General features: G+C 38.0%; 1 protein-coding gene across 11 annotated transcripts in view; it reads right to left on the bottom strand.

Annotated features, from left to right (window-relative positions):
* Window positions 1-6,471: 6,471 nt before the first annotated feature.
* The window catches only part of TIA1 (TIA1 cytotoxic granule associated RNA binding protein), a 31,630-nt gene continuing 21,001 nt past the window's right edge, over window positions 6,472-17,100 (bottom strand). For 6 of the 11 annotated variants that reach the window (XM_040623339.1, XM_008699963.2, XM_008699964.2 and 3 more), the window contains 6 exons: window positions 12,140-12,248; window positions 11,655-11,750; window positions 11,455-11,539; window positions 10,959-11,082; window positions 9,651-9,796; window positions 6,472-8,535 (listed from right to left, as the gene is read on the bottom strand). In XM_040623339.1, the coding sequence (XP_040479273.1) occupies window positions 8,409-8,535; window positions 9,651-9,796; window positions 10,959-11,082; window positions 11,455-11,539; window positions 11,655-11,750; window positions 12,140-12,248 (687 nt within the window). In that variant the 3' untranslated portion in view covers window positions 6,472-8,408. Of the gene's footprint in view, window positions 8,536-9,650; window positions 9,797-10,958; window positions 11,083-11,454; window positions 11,540-11,654; window positions 11,751-12,007; window positions 12,249-17,100 lie in introns of those variants that run through there. The other 5 variants (XM_008699961.2, XM_008699966.2, XM_008699965.2 and 2 more) reach the window with 3 other exon arrangements.

Below are 17,100 nucleotides of genomic sequence, written 5' to 3'. Positions count from 1 at the left end.
CCGGGGATCCAGCCCAGTGTCCGAGCTCCCTGCCCAGCGGGGAGCCTGTTTCTCCCTCTCCCTCTGCTGCTCTCCCTGCTTGTGCTCTGTCAAATAAATAAATAAAAATGTTAAAAAAAAATTCCTTTTCAAATTTTTAGTGTTGGTCTCTGTCTCCTGACCAAAAGTGTTTACTTATTCAAGAAACTTAGAGATGAGTGTGGAGCAGAAGGGCTTATGGGAGAGTGGAGAATGGCTTGCTATGAAGTTGGAAGATTGCACAGAAGGCAATACAGACCACATTATTTAAAGATTTTACTTTTAAGTAATCTCCACACCCAACTTGGGGCTTGAACTCACAACTCCAAGATCAAGAGTCTCATGCTCTACCCACTGAGCCAGCCAGGCACCCCCCTTATTAAAGATTTTAGATTACATCTTAAATGCAATTTGAAGCAAAGACTTTCAAGCAGGGGTGGAGGGGGTGTGTGTGTCACAATCGGATTACTTCTTTTAAAGATTCTTTTGGGCTTCTGTTTCTGTAGAAACATGTTAGCAGCCTGGTTCTGGATCTTTTCACCCCTCCTAGAAACCATAGCAAAGGAAAACATATGACCACTGACCCCACACTGTATTAGGTGACACTAAGGAGGCAGAGAAAACTTACCAATTCCACATTGAGCAGTACTGGATGGGAGGCCAATAGAATGCAGTGCAGGAAGAATGGGATGAGTGGGCTGGTGGTGGCAGATCTCTCTCTGCTAATATTCACTCTGAGAAGAGCCACACTGCGTGGAACCTGCGTGAGGACTGAACAAGTGTGTGAGTGCTGGGAGCAGTAGGGAAGTAAGATGTGTGAAGTGCCCGGGGGTCTACAGGTCTTTCAGAAAGCAAGTTAGGGGATCTCCTTGAAAGGCAGGAATTAGGTCTCTTAATGTAGCAGATGAAGGAACCCAGGGAGCTGAAAGCCTTCACAGAACTTCTGGGCAAGGTCACATCCTGGGGACACCTGGGTGGCTCAGTCAGTTAAGCAACTGCCTTTGGCTCAGGTCATGATGCCAGGGTCCTGGGATCGAGCCCTGCATTGGGTCCCCTGCTCAGCAGGGAGCCTGCTTCTCTCTCTCCCTCTGCTGCTCCCCCTGCTCCTGCTCTTTCTCTCAAATAAACAAAATCTTGGGGGGGGGGGGAGTCACATCCCAAAAGAGAGAATTCACTGTGGCCAGAGGAGGGAGGTGAGAAAACTGGACGGGTTTCCTCTCCTTCATTCTCCTAACGGTTTCAAATACAAGTAAATAGAAAGGAATAAACACACACTTGTGCAGACATTCTAATTAAAAATATGAAATAGAAAAACTTACCTAGAGTTTCCTGGAGAAAACACACAAGAAAAATGTTCCCACAAAGCAGCTAAGGATAATACACCAACATTTTAATGTGAATTAAACAAAACTAATGAAGCAAATGCAGCTATGAAATACAAGAATTCCTCACACAGGTCAGGATGGCGAAAATAAAAAACACAGGAAGCAACTGTTGGTGAGAAGGTGGAGAAAAAGGAATCCCCATGAGCTGCTGATGGGAATGCAAACTGGTGCAGCCACTGTGGGAAAACAATATGGAGTTTCCTCAAAAAATTAAAAATAGAGGCGCCTGGGTGGCTCAGCCATTGAGCGTCTGCCTTCGGTTCAGGTCATGATCCCAGGGTCCTGGGATCAAGCCCTGCATCGGGCTCCCTGCTCGGGGGGAAGCTTGCTTCTCCCTCTCACAGTCCCCTTGCTTGTGTTCTCTCTCTCGCTGGCTCTGTCAAATAAATAAAATCTTTAAAAAAAAAAATTAAAAATAGAATTACCACATGATCCAGTAATCCTACTACTAAGTATTTTCCCAAAGAATACAGAAACGTTAGTTCGAAAAATAGATAAGCCCTCCTAGGTTTACTGCAGCATTACCTACAATAGCCAAATTATGGTATTTGGCTCAAGTGCCCATCGGTAGATGAATGGATAACGATGAGGGGTTTACAAACACGCACACACACCATTACTCAGTCATGAAAAAGAATAAAATATTGCCCCTTGGAGCAATATGGGTGGATCTGCAATATAATACTAAGTGAAATAAATCAGAGACAGATGATTTGACTGTATGTCACCATATGTGATTTCACTTACATGTGGAATTTAAGAAAAACAAAGAAAAAAAGAGAAACCAAAAAAACAAACTCTTAACTACAGAGAGAAAACTGATGGTTGACAGAGGGGAGGTGGGTGGGGTGATAGGTGAAATAGGTGAGAGGGATTAAGAGTAACTTATCTTATGAACACTGAGTAATGCATAGAACTGCAGAATCACTATATTGCACATCTGAAAGTAATAAAACGCTGTATGCTAACTCTACTGGAATTAAAAAAAACAAAACACAAAAAACAAAAACCAAACAAGAACTCAGGGAAGATAGGTCCCTGAAGTAAAACAGAAATTGGTTTTAATTTAGGAAACAGAAAATGACAAAACCACTTCAGAAATTAAGACTAGGGGGCACCTGGGTGGCTCAGTCAGTTGAGCGGCCAACTCCTGGTTTCTGCTCAGGTCATCTCAGGGTCTGAGGGAGCCACACGTCAGGCTCCATGCTCAGCAGGGAGTCAGCTTGTGGATTCTGTCTCCTTCTGCCCCTCCCCTCATTCATTCTCTCTGGATCTCTGTCTAAAATGAATAAATCTTTAAAAAAAAAAAAAAAAGACTAATTTCACTTAGCATAATCTCCTCCAGCAGAGAAAGACAATTATCATATGGTTTCACTCATTTATGGAACATAAGAAATAGCAGGAAGATCGGTAGAAGGAAGGGAAGAATGAAGGGGGGGTAAACAGAAGGGAGAATGAACCATGAGACTATGGACTCTGGGAAACAGACAGAGGGCTTCAGAGGGGAGCAGGTAGGGGACTGGGATAGGTCGGTGATGGGTATTAAGGAGGGCACATATTGCATGGTGCACTGGGTGTTATACACAAATAATGAATCATGGAACATTATATCAAAAACTAAGGATATACTGTAAGATGACTAACATAAAAAAATTATTTAAAAAATGACTAAATTAAAAGGAGCACAGTGAGTCTGGAAACCACAGGAAGCATGTTAAGAACAGAGATTAGAAATGAGAAAAGCAAACAAAAAGATAAAAAGAACTAAGAACAAATGATTGAAACAGATGATAAGCAGAGGAAATCCAACAATATTCTAAGCTGTGGAATACTACAAATATTTATTAATGTAATTCAGGAAAACTTTTTAAGTATCTTAGTACACGTACTTGGCCCAGGAAGGGAATGTTTCCCTTTTGGTAGGATGTTTTTCCCGACAATTGCCTTTTCTCACTTGCCCGATTTTCTTCTGACATTGGAGTCTTCTTATATCCTCCGCCCTCCCGTAAAATGGCTCATTCTGTAATTATCTACATAGCCCAATCTGTCAGATGATCAAGTTGGGCCCTCTGACCATCAATCTAGACTGGCTGCCCAGTTGCTTCACAGCTGTTATCCAGGACTCCCATGCTGGGTCCCATTTCTAGACACATTTTTTTTTTTAAAGATTTTATTTATTTGACAGAGACAGCCAGAGAGAGAGAGGGAACACAAGCAGGGGGAGTGGGAGAGGAAGAAGCAGGCTCATAGCGGAGGAGCCTGATGTGGGGCTCGATCCCGGGACTCCGGGATCACGCCCTGGGCCGAAGGCAGACGCTTAACGACTGTGCCACCCAGGCGCCCCTAGACACATTTTTTTATTTGCTCTCATTTTTGTGGAGTTTATCCAGTAACTGAGAACCAGTGAAGAGAATCTTTTAAGTTGCACGTCCAAAAATGTCTTTATTCTATGGTCACCCATGAGAGTGCATATGTGTGTATAAAATACCATTGGATATATAATTCAAACTTTTGAAGACACTACCCCACAGATTCCCTAGTTTCTAGTGTTGCTGTTGAGTATTATTCTCAATTCTTTTGCTTTCTGGTAAATTTTATTCTATGGTGTCCTAAAATTTCATGGTAATGTGCCTTCCTATGGGTCTTTCATATTTATTGTGCTAATTTAATAATAGCTTTTTTTCAATCTTGAGACTCATAATTTTATCAAGGAAATTTTATTTTCTAATAAATTTCAACCACTGCTTTATTTTCTCAGTTCTCTTCCTGGAACTCCTATTGGTTGTATTTAAACCTCCTGAATTGATTCCTATTTATTTTCCCCCTCCACTTTTAATTTCTGTTCTAGAACATTTCCTTGTCTTTTAATATTCTCACTAAATGTATTCATATTTTAATTTCTTCTAACATTTTATTAGTATCCTGTTCTAATTTCTCAGAGTATCTTCTTATTATCTGAGGCTATTACAGTTCTTAGAAGTTTTTTTTGACTCTTGAGAATTGCTTTTTGTTTAGATCTTTCACAAAGTTTTCCTCAATTTCTGGTGATTTTTTAAAAAAAGATTTTATTTATTTGAGAGAGGGTGGGGGAGAGAGAGAGAAAGCATGAGCAGGGGGAGGGGCAGAGGGAGAAGCAGGCTTTCTCCTGAGCCAGGAGCCCAATGAGGGGCTCAATCCCAGGACCCTGGGATCACGACCTGAGCCAAAGGCATGCACTTAACTGACTGAGCCATCCAGGTGCCCAATTTCTGGTGATCTTTAGCTGTCTTTTTTTAAAAGTGAAGCACTGAACACCTGTTTGGAAGACTTGTGTACATGGGCAGGGCCTGCGGATTGGCATTCTCCACTGTAGGGGGCTGTGGCCAGCTGGCTTCTTGGTGGGGACCCTCAAATGTCAGCATCTGTCTTTTCTTTCAAAAAAAAGATGATGTTCATAAGATAAGTTACTCTTATTTTTTCCATATAAGGATCCTCCAAATCCTAGAGCTGAACAAGGATAAGGAGCTAGGAATCTCATTTACCTTATATTAGTAAAACTGTACTTAATCCCTATTCCTAGCCTAGTAATCCTTGTCGGATGTCTTTTTCCTTTTTTAGTTGAATTGCTATCAGAACTTCAGCCACTTCCAACTTCAGAGGCCATAATATAACATCCTATTCAACTGAGACACATTCATATACGTTTTATTAAGGCTCCTAAATTAAAATGTGTTGTTTTGAAGGTAAACAGAAGGTAGGTTCTAAACACAACAGTCAAAATGCAGTGACAGGAAAAAATGAAACCCTCTACAAAAAAGATTTTGTCTTTACAAATCATCTTTCACTGAAGAGGTTTTTGTTTGTTTTTTTAAGTAATCTCTACACCCAAAGTGGGGTTTTGAACTCACAACCCCAAGATCAAGTGTTAGATGTTTTCTACCAACTGAGCCAGCTAGGTGCCTCTAAAGGGTTTGTTTTTTAATTCCTACAAACACACCTTACTTTTCCAATTTAACCGTAACCTCAGAAGCACCCCACAGCACTTAGTAAACCTCTCTTTGTATATATAATCTAGTCCCTACCAACTGCCTTCTCAAATATCAACTGAACTCTTAACACATACAGAAGGAAGACAAGCAAGCACAGGGACGAAACAAGAGACTAAAACTAGAATGCGGAACTCATTTTCAACAGGGAGATAGTATCAACAAGGAAAATGAGATCCTGGTTCCATAATGAATTAAATCTACAGAATGCCAATTCTTTGTGGTATTAAACAGTAATCCAATGCAAACAGTGGTTTCTGGAATAAGGTTAAAAAAAGAAAAATCTAACAAATACCTGAGTGAATATAACAATATGGTTAGACCAAAAAGAAAAATCTTTCACACACAATAATCACTGCAAGAAGATCCCACAGGTTATAGAAAACATAAAGGAACTTTAATATCCAAACAGTCAGGGCAAAGAATACTGGATTAACGACCCATTAAGTGTGAATCACTTCAGGTTCTTTACAGTACCAGATGTATTTTATAGTAAAATCTGAATGCATATTTCAGAGAACGAAACCATTTTTAAAACTTTAATTTCCTTACCTGATAATAATACCAGTATTATTTTTAGACTAAAAAATCTTTAAATGATTTTAACAGTAGGAGTAAGATTTAAACCAAAGTTAGCAATGCTCCTGAAATGTCAATTTGTTCAGTAGTAACTTTTTGAGAAACACCACTTTCTTCTCAAAAAGTAGTTAATGTACACTTTAAGATTTGTGCAATAAGAAAATATACTGGCTAATAAAAAGTGTTACTTGAGATAGTCAAAATGAAGGAAAAACTATACTTTCACTTAAATTACTTATGCCCAAATAATTTACCCTGCAGTCCACAGATGTACAGGAAATAAAATATTTTTGAGTAAGAAAAATAATGAGGGTCCTAAAATAGAAACATAAACCAGAAGAATCTAAAAATAGCTTCCTGATATTTTATTTTTTGAGTATTTCATTTAAGCTGCTTCTGGTTGCATGCCCTGATCTGTAGAAGTTAACAAGTAAATAAAATTCCAAAGGATTTAAAAAATTAACTCATCTTCCATAAAGCAACTTTTAATGTATCAACACTTAAAAATACACAGTGACGTAATGAAACATCAGTACAACTGCATAGAATTGAGCTCCAGAGAATTATACACTTATGAGCTGTCTTTCCTGGGCTCTGGTTTACATGAATATTGGCTTTAGAGACCAGCTTAATTTGCTCCTACCTGGAAGAGACAAGGCCAGGAAACTTAAGATTTCACAGGCCTTTTCTGTTGCTAAATGCTAGGAGCTCTCTGAAGGTCTTAAAAACAACGAACCATCCAAATATGTATACTGGGGACTCTTCCCCTTTGTGAGTAAAGGAAGAAGAAAGTTTGTGACTTTCACTGAAAACAAAAACAAAAATCTCCCACAACTCTTCTAAGAGACTCTGAAATGTACTAGAAATTTCAAAACTAGAACAATGCCATCAAAGATTAAACCTCTTAAATGCTCGGAGCCACCCCAAAATAATAAAATTGGGAACTCCAGGAAAACAGGTACCAAAAGAATCAAAATAATGATTGCACTGAGGATTCTCCTCTTTGAAGGCTGTTTAAGGAGGTAGGATTTTAAGGTTTTTTTTTTTGTTTTTTTTTTGTTGTTTTTTTTTAAATCTTTTGGCCTCTGAACATTTAAAAAATGCTTTGCCCGGCTGGTCCTTCAGGCTAATTATGAAGTTCACAACAAACTCCAAGCCTGATATAGGATATTCTACAGTTTCACAGCTATCATTTGTACATTTTAAAATTAAGTTGATTTACTCTTTTTGAGTAAATGTAACTAGAAAATGGCAAATTAATATATTCCTTTACATACAACTTTGTGTCTCAAAATTCTTGAAAAACAAGAGCAGATGATTTTGTATTCAAAGACTACCAAAGTGTGTATTTGATATTCACATGCAAACAACTTAAAACCTTAGAAATCTCCTGTCAACTCTGCATGACGCCTTTAAGAAGGAAATGACATACAAAGCTTGCTAACTGTGCAAAATATTAAATTGCTTAAACATTTTACAGAATGAAAAAATACATGTAAATGTAGAAGTTGACACATGAAATTAACACGGGCTCATAAGAACTTCTCACATTTCAGAGATTTTCTTTAGTAGCAAGTTTTTGTTTTTATATTTCCTGGTACACAGCAAAGTTTATCACAGAAGATAAAAATCCTTTAAACAAATCCAAGAGGGAATTCTTGAGGCACCTTCTCATATAAAACACAAAATGAATGCAATTATCAATCCATCTGAGAAAAGTTTTCAATCTAAGTGAACATCATTTTTCCCCATTTAAGTATATTTTACAGAAATTCAATAAGGCAAGACAAATTTGTGACAAATGTAGTTACAAAAATGATGTAAACTAATAATTTATATTTTAAAACCCCAAAGGGAAAACAGTGGATATGGGGGACAGTTCAAACAATGCCTTAAAAAAAACCAAAACAAAACAAAAACCCAAAAAAACCCTAAAACAGAATTGTGCACAAGCTGAAGATTACAAAGAACTTCTAGACTCTGCACAGTTTTGGTTCTTCATTTGTTTTTAACATCTTTATATTACATGTTTTAAATCATATCAGGAATGCAAACTAGAACTGCACACTACTTTAGTGGAAAAAAGTTCAACATTGTGCAATTTTCTGCCTCTTAATTTTAAAAAAGTGGCAGCAATCCCTGCATTTGTATTTGAAACAAGGATCTGAGAAACTTTATCAAAAAAGGTAATGAAGGCAAAAATTGGCAGACATCCAGCATCTTGTTTCTTTTTAAAACAATGTGGATGATAAGTAATTTCATGATTAAAAATGAATCTTTTAAATAAATACATTGTATCTGACATTTGCACTGACTGATTTGATAAATCTTTAAGTAAACAACGGCTTTACTACACTCCCTGTAGCCTCAAGCCACTGGCTTTAGATTATGGAGTCCTTTTTCACTGGGTTTCATACCCTGCCACTCGATACCCTGCAGGCTGATTAGGCAACATGCTGCCATTCTGTCCTGGAGGTGGCTGCACTCCGTAATTTGGTCCCATCCAAGGTGCAGAAGACTGTGTCTGACTGGTAGAAAATGTGAAAGAAGCAGAGAGGAGGGGAAAATCCATTGGTTAAAATAAAATGCAATACCAAGAAAAAATAACATATACATGGAAAAAACACTTTTACTTAAACCCAAATATAAGAGTAATGGTTACGCCAGGGAAAGTGAAGACAAAAGCTTTTTCTCTTAAAAACAAGCATCCTCATAGGTTTAATTTGTGCAGTTTAATTTTGTTAGTTTAATATAGCTTAAAAACAAAAACAAAAACCCTGTACCTGTGAACATTTATCCCCTTTGAATTCAGAAAAAAGTCATTTCTAATCTCAGAAAGGAAAACTGTGCATCTGGGTTAGACGTACATTGAACAAACCACTATCTGAAAGAAACACGATCATTTGGCACAATAGAGACTACTACCACTTCTATTACTCAAAGAAAAAATTAAAACAATTATTAGCATATGTAAGCTCATAATATTTTTCAACATTACAAATATAAGGTTCTTTTATTTTTTTAAAGATTTTATTTTTAAGTAAACTCTACATCCAACATGGGGCGCAAACTTACAATCCCAAAATCGAGAGTCTTATGGTCTAACGGCTGAGCTAGCCAGATACCCCACAAAAACCAGATTCTTTTAAAATAAAAACTGCAAAGTATTTTTAGTTTCTTTTTCAAAAATTTAGTAAAATTTCATAACTCAAGGTGTATAAAGAAGCATCCATATAACAATGTGTGAATAAACCCTACAGCACGTGGGGGGAGGACGCATTAACGAATAAAAACAACTAGCATCAAAACAACCATATCCAAGAATGGCCAAATGATCATGAGTCACGTAAAAAGCTTAGCAATTATTAAGCTCTCATTTTCTTACTTAAATATTAGTTGATTCATTACCAAGCATTACCAAAAATTCTTTTAACACTGGTTATGTCTCAGAGCAGCATATTTCCAAATTTTTAAAGAAATACACTTAAAATTATAAATTAAAAACAGCTCTAAACTAAGTCCTTGAATGGCTAAAAATTGCTTTAGACAGAGGACCACATTACCTACTAATTACTTAAAATCTCTTCCTAAATTCTTAACTTTTCAAAGGCTAATAATAAAGGAAAAAAGCAAATATGCTTACTTAAATCCCTGCTGATTCCATGCCTGGCCATACATTCCATATGCAGGTACTTGCCAACCATTAGGCATATACTGGCCAATTTGTTGTGCATTTCCATACCACTGGCCCCACTGGCCATAAGCTTGTGGATATCCAATTTGATTCTGCTATTAAGTAAAATTATAACAAGTAATTTAGTATTATTTGAAATTATATGTATACACACAGTCCTAATGTACCACAAATATGTAGCCGTAACACATAGGGCCATCATTGCAATTAAAATAAAAAGATAAACAAGAATTTATAAGATGAATGCATTAAAAAAAAAAAGTAAGGTTATACTGCTCTAACTACATGATGCTCTAAATGGCACACTCTTTGTAAGGCAGTAGATAATGTCCCAGTAATAAATATCAAACTCAGTACAATGTTAAAGTGTTTTATAAATTAAACTAGATAGGGAAGATAGAAAAGATTACTTATCCCTATATTCAGTTTACATAGTTTAGGATTTTCTTATTCCTATCTTGGTGCTCCGCTTATAGTTTCTTCACAGAAAGTTTTTTTTTTTTTTTTTTTTTTTTTTTTAAAGCGAGAGTGCAAGAATGTGCAAGGCAGGGGATATTAAACAGGCTCCACGCCCAGCACAGAGCTGACCCGGGGCTTGATTTCAGGACCCTGAGACCATGACCTGAACCGAAATCAAGAGTCAGACACAAGGCACGCCTGCATGGCTCAGTTGGTTAGCCGTCTACCTTTGGCTCGGATCATGATCCCAGGGTCCTGGGATTGAGGCCCGCATCAGGCTCCAGGAGCCTGCTTCTCCTTCTCCGCTCCCGCTCCCCCTGCTTGTGTTCCCTGTCTTTCTGTCTCCCTGTCAAATAAATAAATAAAATCTTAAAACAAACAAACAAACAAAAACAGAGTAAGACGCTTCACTGATTGAGCCACCCCAGGCAGCTCCTCATAGAGGAGCTTTATGGGATCACATTTGAACCAGTAAAGCTGCCTGGAAAAACAAAAGCAGCAAAATCTAGAAAAAATGCCAAGACTCTAAATAAATATATTTATAGCTTTTGTTTTAACTGAGTCAAACATGCTTGTGAGTTCTCCAAATAGTATGTGAATAAATCTACCAAGTGTTAAGAAAAAAGCCTGAATACCCTGTTAGGTAAACTACCACTCTAGAAGTATAATACATGTAGGAAGAGCCCTTATATATTATCATTTTAGCTAGAAACTATTAACAAGGATTATCAATAATTTCATTTTAAAATAACCTATTTTTAGCCCAGCAATTACTGTGCAAAGTCAAGAACCTCTCACCTGCTGCACAGGATTTATCATATCAAGAGTTTCTTTGCCCCAATAGCATTTCACGACATGACCTTCAATGGTAGTTCCATTAACAGAAACGATTGCATGTGCTGCACTTTCATGGGAATTGAACCTATTGAAAAGAATATTAAGAATCACCAATATAAACTGTTTAAAGTACTTATGAATAAACCCATTTCTAAAAATCAAGCTGAGACTGAGGTAAAACAGGAACTTCACACAAAAGAATAAGATGGTGTATTTTCTTTGGTATATTTTTTTTCAAAAATCTTGTAGTTCTGGAGAAACTTCTTTTAACTGAGAATGGTTTTATTGATCTTGGGGTTTTAAGGAGGGAGCCATTAAAACATAGTGGCAAATATTGCTAAATGCTAGTGAAATTTCTATTTTTTTTACAACCAAGGTAAATTTAAAAAAAAAATACTAAGTTAAATATTCAAAATGATTTTTTGGGGAAAAAGCTTTTTTAAAAAACCACCCATACCGAACAAATGAATATCCTTTATCTGGAAAGACTCGAATTTCCATTATTTGTCCAAATGGTGAAAAAGTCTGACGCATCAGTTGTTCTGTTAGACAAAAATCAAAAGAAACCACACCAAGTTATATAAAATCCTACAGACATTAAGCTTTTCAGTTAAAAAATTATAGCCTCAAAATGCCACACAGGTAAGGTTCCCATACCTGTCAGCCCAGAAGTGACACCTCCACAGTATACAGTACAGTTGCTTGGACTAGACTGATTTACAACCTCATCATATGATAGCTGTTTGGTGTTTGCTGGGGAGGGAAGAGTTTAATATTTTAAATTCATTAAATAAAATATTCAGAAAGAGAAAAGCAGCATCAACTACTGCTGTAATGGTAATTTTTACCTTGACCAAAATGCTTACATAATACATAATACATCTGATTGAGGATTAAATCTCCCCCAAGAATGTCTAAAAAATTACTCAATATTCTCTATTTAATAGGAGACTTAACATTAGAGACAATATCTTTTATTATTTAAAATTACAAAAATGAAAACTAAGTACATTTTCAACAGTAGTCTTGATTTGCTTCTCATCTATTTCTGCAATAAGTCTCCGGGAACAGCTCTAACATTTAAAATCTAGTGTATTTTTCTCCAAAATTCCACATTTCCTTTTCTTCTCCAATACACCTACACTCATATGTACTCTTTGGAGCTGGAGGCTTTCGGGTTGCCCAGTTAGTTCTGATTTGTCTTCCACCAAGCCACTGGCCACCCATCTGCTGAATGGCGTTTTCGGCATCCTGTTCCGCACATTAGAAATGACAAAGAAGCCACCATTAGTTGATGTTGAAAGACTATTAGCAGCAGAGAAAATTCAGTTGCTTTTCAAAAATGTCTACTGAATGAAAATGCTTTATAAAATACCCAACATACGATATGTTTCCTAAAATGCAATGATGCTTTTAAATTATCTTTATTTGGATATCAGACTTTGGGAATGCTAATTACCTGAAAAAAGTTCAGAGCCCCAAAGCCCTTAAGATAGCTATTATAAAGTTCATGTAATAACTCAGACTATTATGGATGAAAATCTCATTTTACACAATCCAACAAACTTGTGACAGTATTTGGTTTCTCATTCACCCAACAAGTAAACACTGAATAACTATAATGTTCTAGGCAGCCCATTAAGTGCTAGGGATTCACCGGTTCATGAGACAGACATGGTCTCTGCTGACACAGAGCTGACATTCTTTTGGGGCCACAAACTCATCACAAATTGTGGGAAATGCCATGACAGAAGCAAAAGGATGGTGGCACCTGGGTGGCTCAGTTGGTTACATGTTTGCCTTTGGCTCAGGTTATGATCCCGGGGTCCTGGGAAGGAGCCTCTGCTTGGTGGGGAGCCTGCTTCTCTCTCTGCCTGCCAATCCCTCTGCTTGTGTGCTCTCTCTCAAATACATTTAAAAAAACTTTTAAAAATCTTTAAAAAAACACAAAAGGATGACATAGAGAATATGGGCTTTGGGATCTACTTCAGACAGCATGATTAGGGAAGGTCTCTCTAAAATACATCATTTATACTGAAACTGAGAGGAATAGGAGCTAGCAAGTCAAAACCCCAGGGAAGAAAGACCCTGGTGAAGAGAAAAGCATTGTAAAGTGTGTTCCGGCAGGAAAGAGTTTGTTATGTATCTGAAAAAAACATGTTGGGGATGCCAGGGTGGCTCAGAAGGTTAAGGGTCTGCCTTCAGCTCAGGTACAGATCCCAGAGTCCTGGGATTGAGTCCTACATCTGGCTCCCTGCTTAGTAGGGAGTCTGCTTCTCCCTCTGCCCCTCACCCTGCTTGTGTGTGCTCTCTCAAATAAATATATAAAATCTTAAACAACAGTAACAACAACAAAAAGGCATGTCAAAGACAACTAGTTTTAGTGGAATCTAGTGAGCTAAAAAAGGGTGCCTATAATAAAAAGCCAATAAAAGATTTAAAGTAAGAGACTGTCATGATCTGATTTATGTCTTAACAAGTCCATTCTTAGCACTAGGGGAAGAGAATGGTTTAGGGAGATGGGTTAGTAAGAGGAAAAAGACATTCTGAGACTAAAGCAATACCCATAGCAGTGGATATAACCTATGGAAAGATTCAACAGAGCTTTGGTAATACAAAGTAAAAGGGGAGGAAATCAAAGATAACTCCTACATTCCTTCTTGGGTATTAGGGAGGACAGTGTTAGTTAGCATTTACTGAAATGCAAAAGGAGGAAAACAGGTTTGAAGAAGAAACTAAGAACTCCATTTAAAACCCAGCAAGTTTGAGATGTCTGTAAGACATCTAAATGAAAACCACTTGTTAGTAAGTATGGAGCACAAAGAAGTAAACTGAATTGGAGATATGGACTTCAGAGTCACAAAGACAGACTAGAGAGAAAAGAAGACATCCTGAAAGAGAGCAAAACCTGAAAACTAGGTAAAAAATTACTAGCGAAGGTGCCTAAGTTGTTCCCAGTGATGAAGGAGAAACCCACAAGAGTGTACTGTTACAGAGCCAAAGTAGTAGAAATCTATGGTAAACCTGAAAAAAGTAGTGTTGATACAGAGTGACAACAAAAGCCAGCTTACAGTGGACTAAAAAGTAAATGGGGTTCAATTCTGCTTGTGTATATGTGGGCTTAATCTAGAATGAAAGAACAGGCAAATTCAAGGCTAAAGGCCATTCTTGACACACATAAAAAGGAAATGCATATTCTTAAAAAGAAAGAAACATTGTTTACCATACCTATCAGTTAGAATTCCAGGACATATTTATTGTTGTGGGTTGAATTGTGTCCCTTAAATTAACATAAAGTCCCAACTACCACCTGCTCCCAACTGTGAATGTGACCCAAACTGGAAATAGGGTCCTTATAGATGTGTTAATTAAGATGAGATCATCCTAGGGGCTCCTGGGTGGCACAGAAGGTTGAGTGTTCAACTCCTGGTTTCGGCTCAGGTTGTGATCACATGGGTTGTGGGATCAAGCCCTGAAAGGCCAGGCTCCATGCTCAGCAGAGAGTCTGCTTCAGGATTGCCTCTGCCCCCACCCTCACTCATGCATGCTCTCTCTAAAATAAAATCTGTGGCACCTGGGTGGCTCAGTCGGTTAAGTGTCTACCTTTGGCTCAGGTCATGGTCCCAGGGTTCTGGGATCGAGCCCCACATCAGGCTCCCTGCTCAGAGGGGAGTCTGCTTCTCCCTCTGCCCCTCCCCACCCTGCTCATGCTCTCTTCTCTCAAATACATACATACATACATACATACATACATACATAAAATCTTAAAAAAAAAAAAAAAAAGATGAGATCATCCTGGATTAGGGTGGGCCCTAAACCCAGTATGACCCGATGACCTTATAAGAAGAATGAGAAGACAATGTGGACACATCTGGGGGGAAAAGGCCATGTGAAAAATAAGGCAGAGACTAGAATGATGTAGCTACAAGCCAAGGATACCAACAATACCAACGATTGCTGACAACGGTCAGAAACTACAAGGGAGAGTTCTTCCACAGAGCCCTGAGAGGAAGCATGGCCATGATGACAACCTCGATTCTGGACTTCTACCACCAGAACTTGAAGAGAACAAATTTCTGTTGTTTTAAGTCATTCAGCTTATGGTACTATGATACAGCAGCCCTACAAAACAAATACAACTACTCACAAAAGAGGGAAAAAACTTTTTATGGTGTGTGTGTGTATTATTGTGAACGGGACATGAAGTGGAAGCACATGGAAACAAATCTTTTGAGAAGTTTGATTCTGAATTATGGAAGAGAAATGGGGGGATACGTAGGAAAGGGATATGGGGTCAAGTCTGTGTGTTTAAGGTAGGCTCCATGCCCAACATGGGGCTTGATCTCACGACCCTGAGACCAAGAGTTGCATGCTCTACCAACTGAGTCAGCCAGGTACCCCAACATGCTTTTGATTAATACATAGAACATGTTTTTTGGTTGATGGGAATGATCCAGTGGAGAGGGAAAGACTGATGACACAGGACAAGAGAACAGCAAAGAACATATTAGTCAATTCTATTTATAGAAAGAAAATGTTCAAAACACAGAAATCTATAGTAGTAGATTAATAAGAGTAGATATAGTAGTAGATTGATAGTTGCTCAGGGCTGGGGCGCCTGGGTGGGTCAGCCAGTTAAGTGTCCAACTCTTGATTTCGGCTCAGGTCATGATCTCAGGGTCATGAGATCGAGCCCTGTGTGGGGCTCTGCACTGGGCGTGGAACCTGCTTAAGATTCTCTCCCTCCTTAACCTCCCCTCAAAAAAAAAAGAAAAAAGAAAAAAAGGTTGCTCAGGGCTGAGGAAGAGAAGGTGTAGAAGGAAAAGGACGGTGACTGCCAATGCGTATGTAGTTTCTTTTTGGGGTGATGAAAATATTCTAAAATTGTGACAGCTGTGAATATCCTAAAAACAACTTAACTGTATACACGAAACAAGGAGATTTTGTGGTATGTGAATTATATCTCAATAAAGGGAAAAAAATGATTAAGCACAGGAACAAGGTCCCTGAAAAGGCAAGATAGGTAGGATCCCAGTTTTCAGTGGTTTGACCTTGCACAGAAAGGACATTTCTTCTACTGTAACAGGAAGAGGAAGGTGGTTGAAAGCTGAGGGCATTCTTGTATAGCTTCTGTTTTCTCAAAGCATGAAGGTTGTCATCTTTAGGGTGACGATGGAGAAAGGCGCGAGGAATATTTGAGGAGACAGGAGGGGGCATGAAACAATTTTAACAAAGAATGGGAACTCAAACTTACTAAAGAAACAGGTTTGCAAAGATAGTACCATGCACTCATTTAACATTTGTAACCATTAATTTAGAAGCGAAACCAGTTGAGTCAGTTCTTCTTTAGCAGTATTTCATTACTTCAGAGTAGGCAGAAAAGCTATGTTCCATCAGTACTGGAGTTTGCCTGTAGCATGCCCGACATGGGAAGAGAGGCAAGAGAGTGAAGGATAACCACAATTAGGGCTGGGGTACTTCGCCACACCAGAGTGCTGCCAATCACATAAAACAAATTTTATAGACGCTGAAATGTAAACTGAGGAAAATAAATTACTTCCTCAAAGTTAACCTACCATAGGATGGCTGTTAGGATTCAAATCCATCTCTGGTTGACACCAGGGGCCATACAGATATTCTTTGCTGACTCTATGCATTAGTGATTTTTATATAGCAGGGACCTATACACCATAATCTCAAATGGAAAAATTAGTTCCTAGTCCACAAAAGCCTATTTCCCCAACATAGCACAAAACATTAATATCCTATATATCGATCTTCCAAGGAACTCACACTAACTGTGGCTATCAACCCATTGTATGAAGTATTTTTCTACCTTTCCTAAATATTATGCTATGATTAACAGTAAAGCTCTTGAAATCAATAATTTTTATATTCTCATCTCACAGGAAAAAAAACCCTTATAAATAGTAGATGGGATATGTACATGGCAGAGATTTTATCTTTTCACCTCTCAATATGCTTTACCATTTCCAAGTTTTTCTAATATATGGGTTTTTCCGGACCTCTTAGGCTTACTCACTTTCTTCACAAGATTTCCTTTCTTAGAAGACATTTTCACTTCATGAAAGGAAGATGAAAG

Source organism: Ursus maritimus, unplaced genomic scaffold, assembly GCF_017311325.1.
Source record: "Ursus maritimus isolate PB19 unplaced genomic scaffold, ASM1731132v1 scaffold_6, whole genome shotgun sequence".
NCBI classification, from domain to species: domain Eukaryota; kingdom Metazoa; phylum Chordata; class Mammalia; order Carnivora; family Ursidae; genus Ursus; species Ursus maritimus.
The sequence above is the reverse complement of the archived record's forward strand: the minus strand, read 5'-3'. Positions and strand labels throughout refer to the sequence as shown.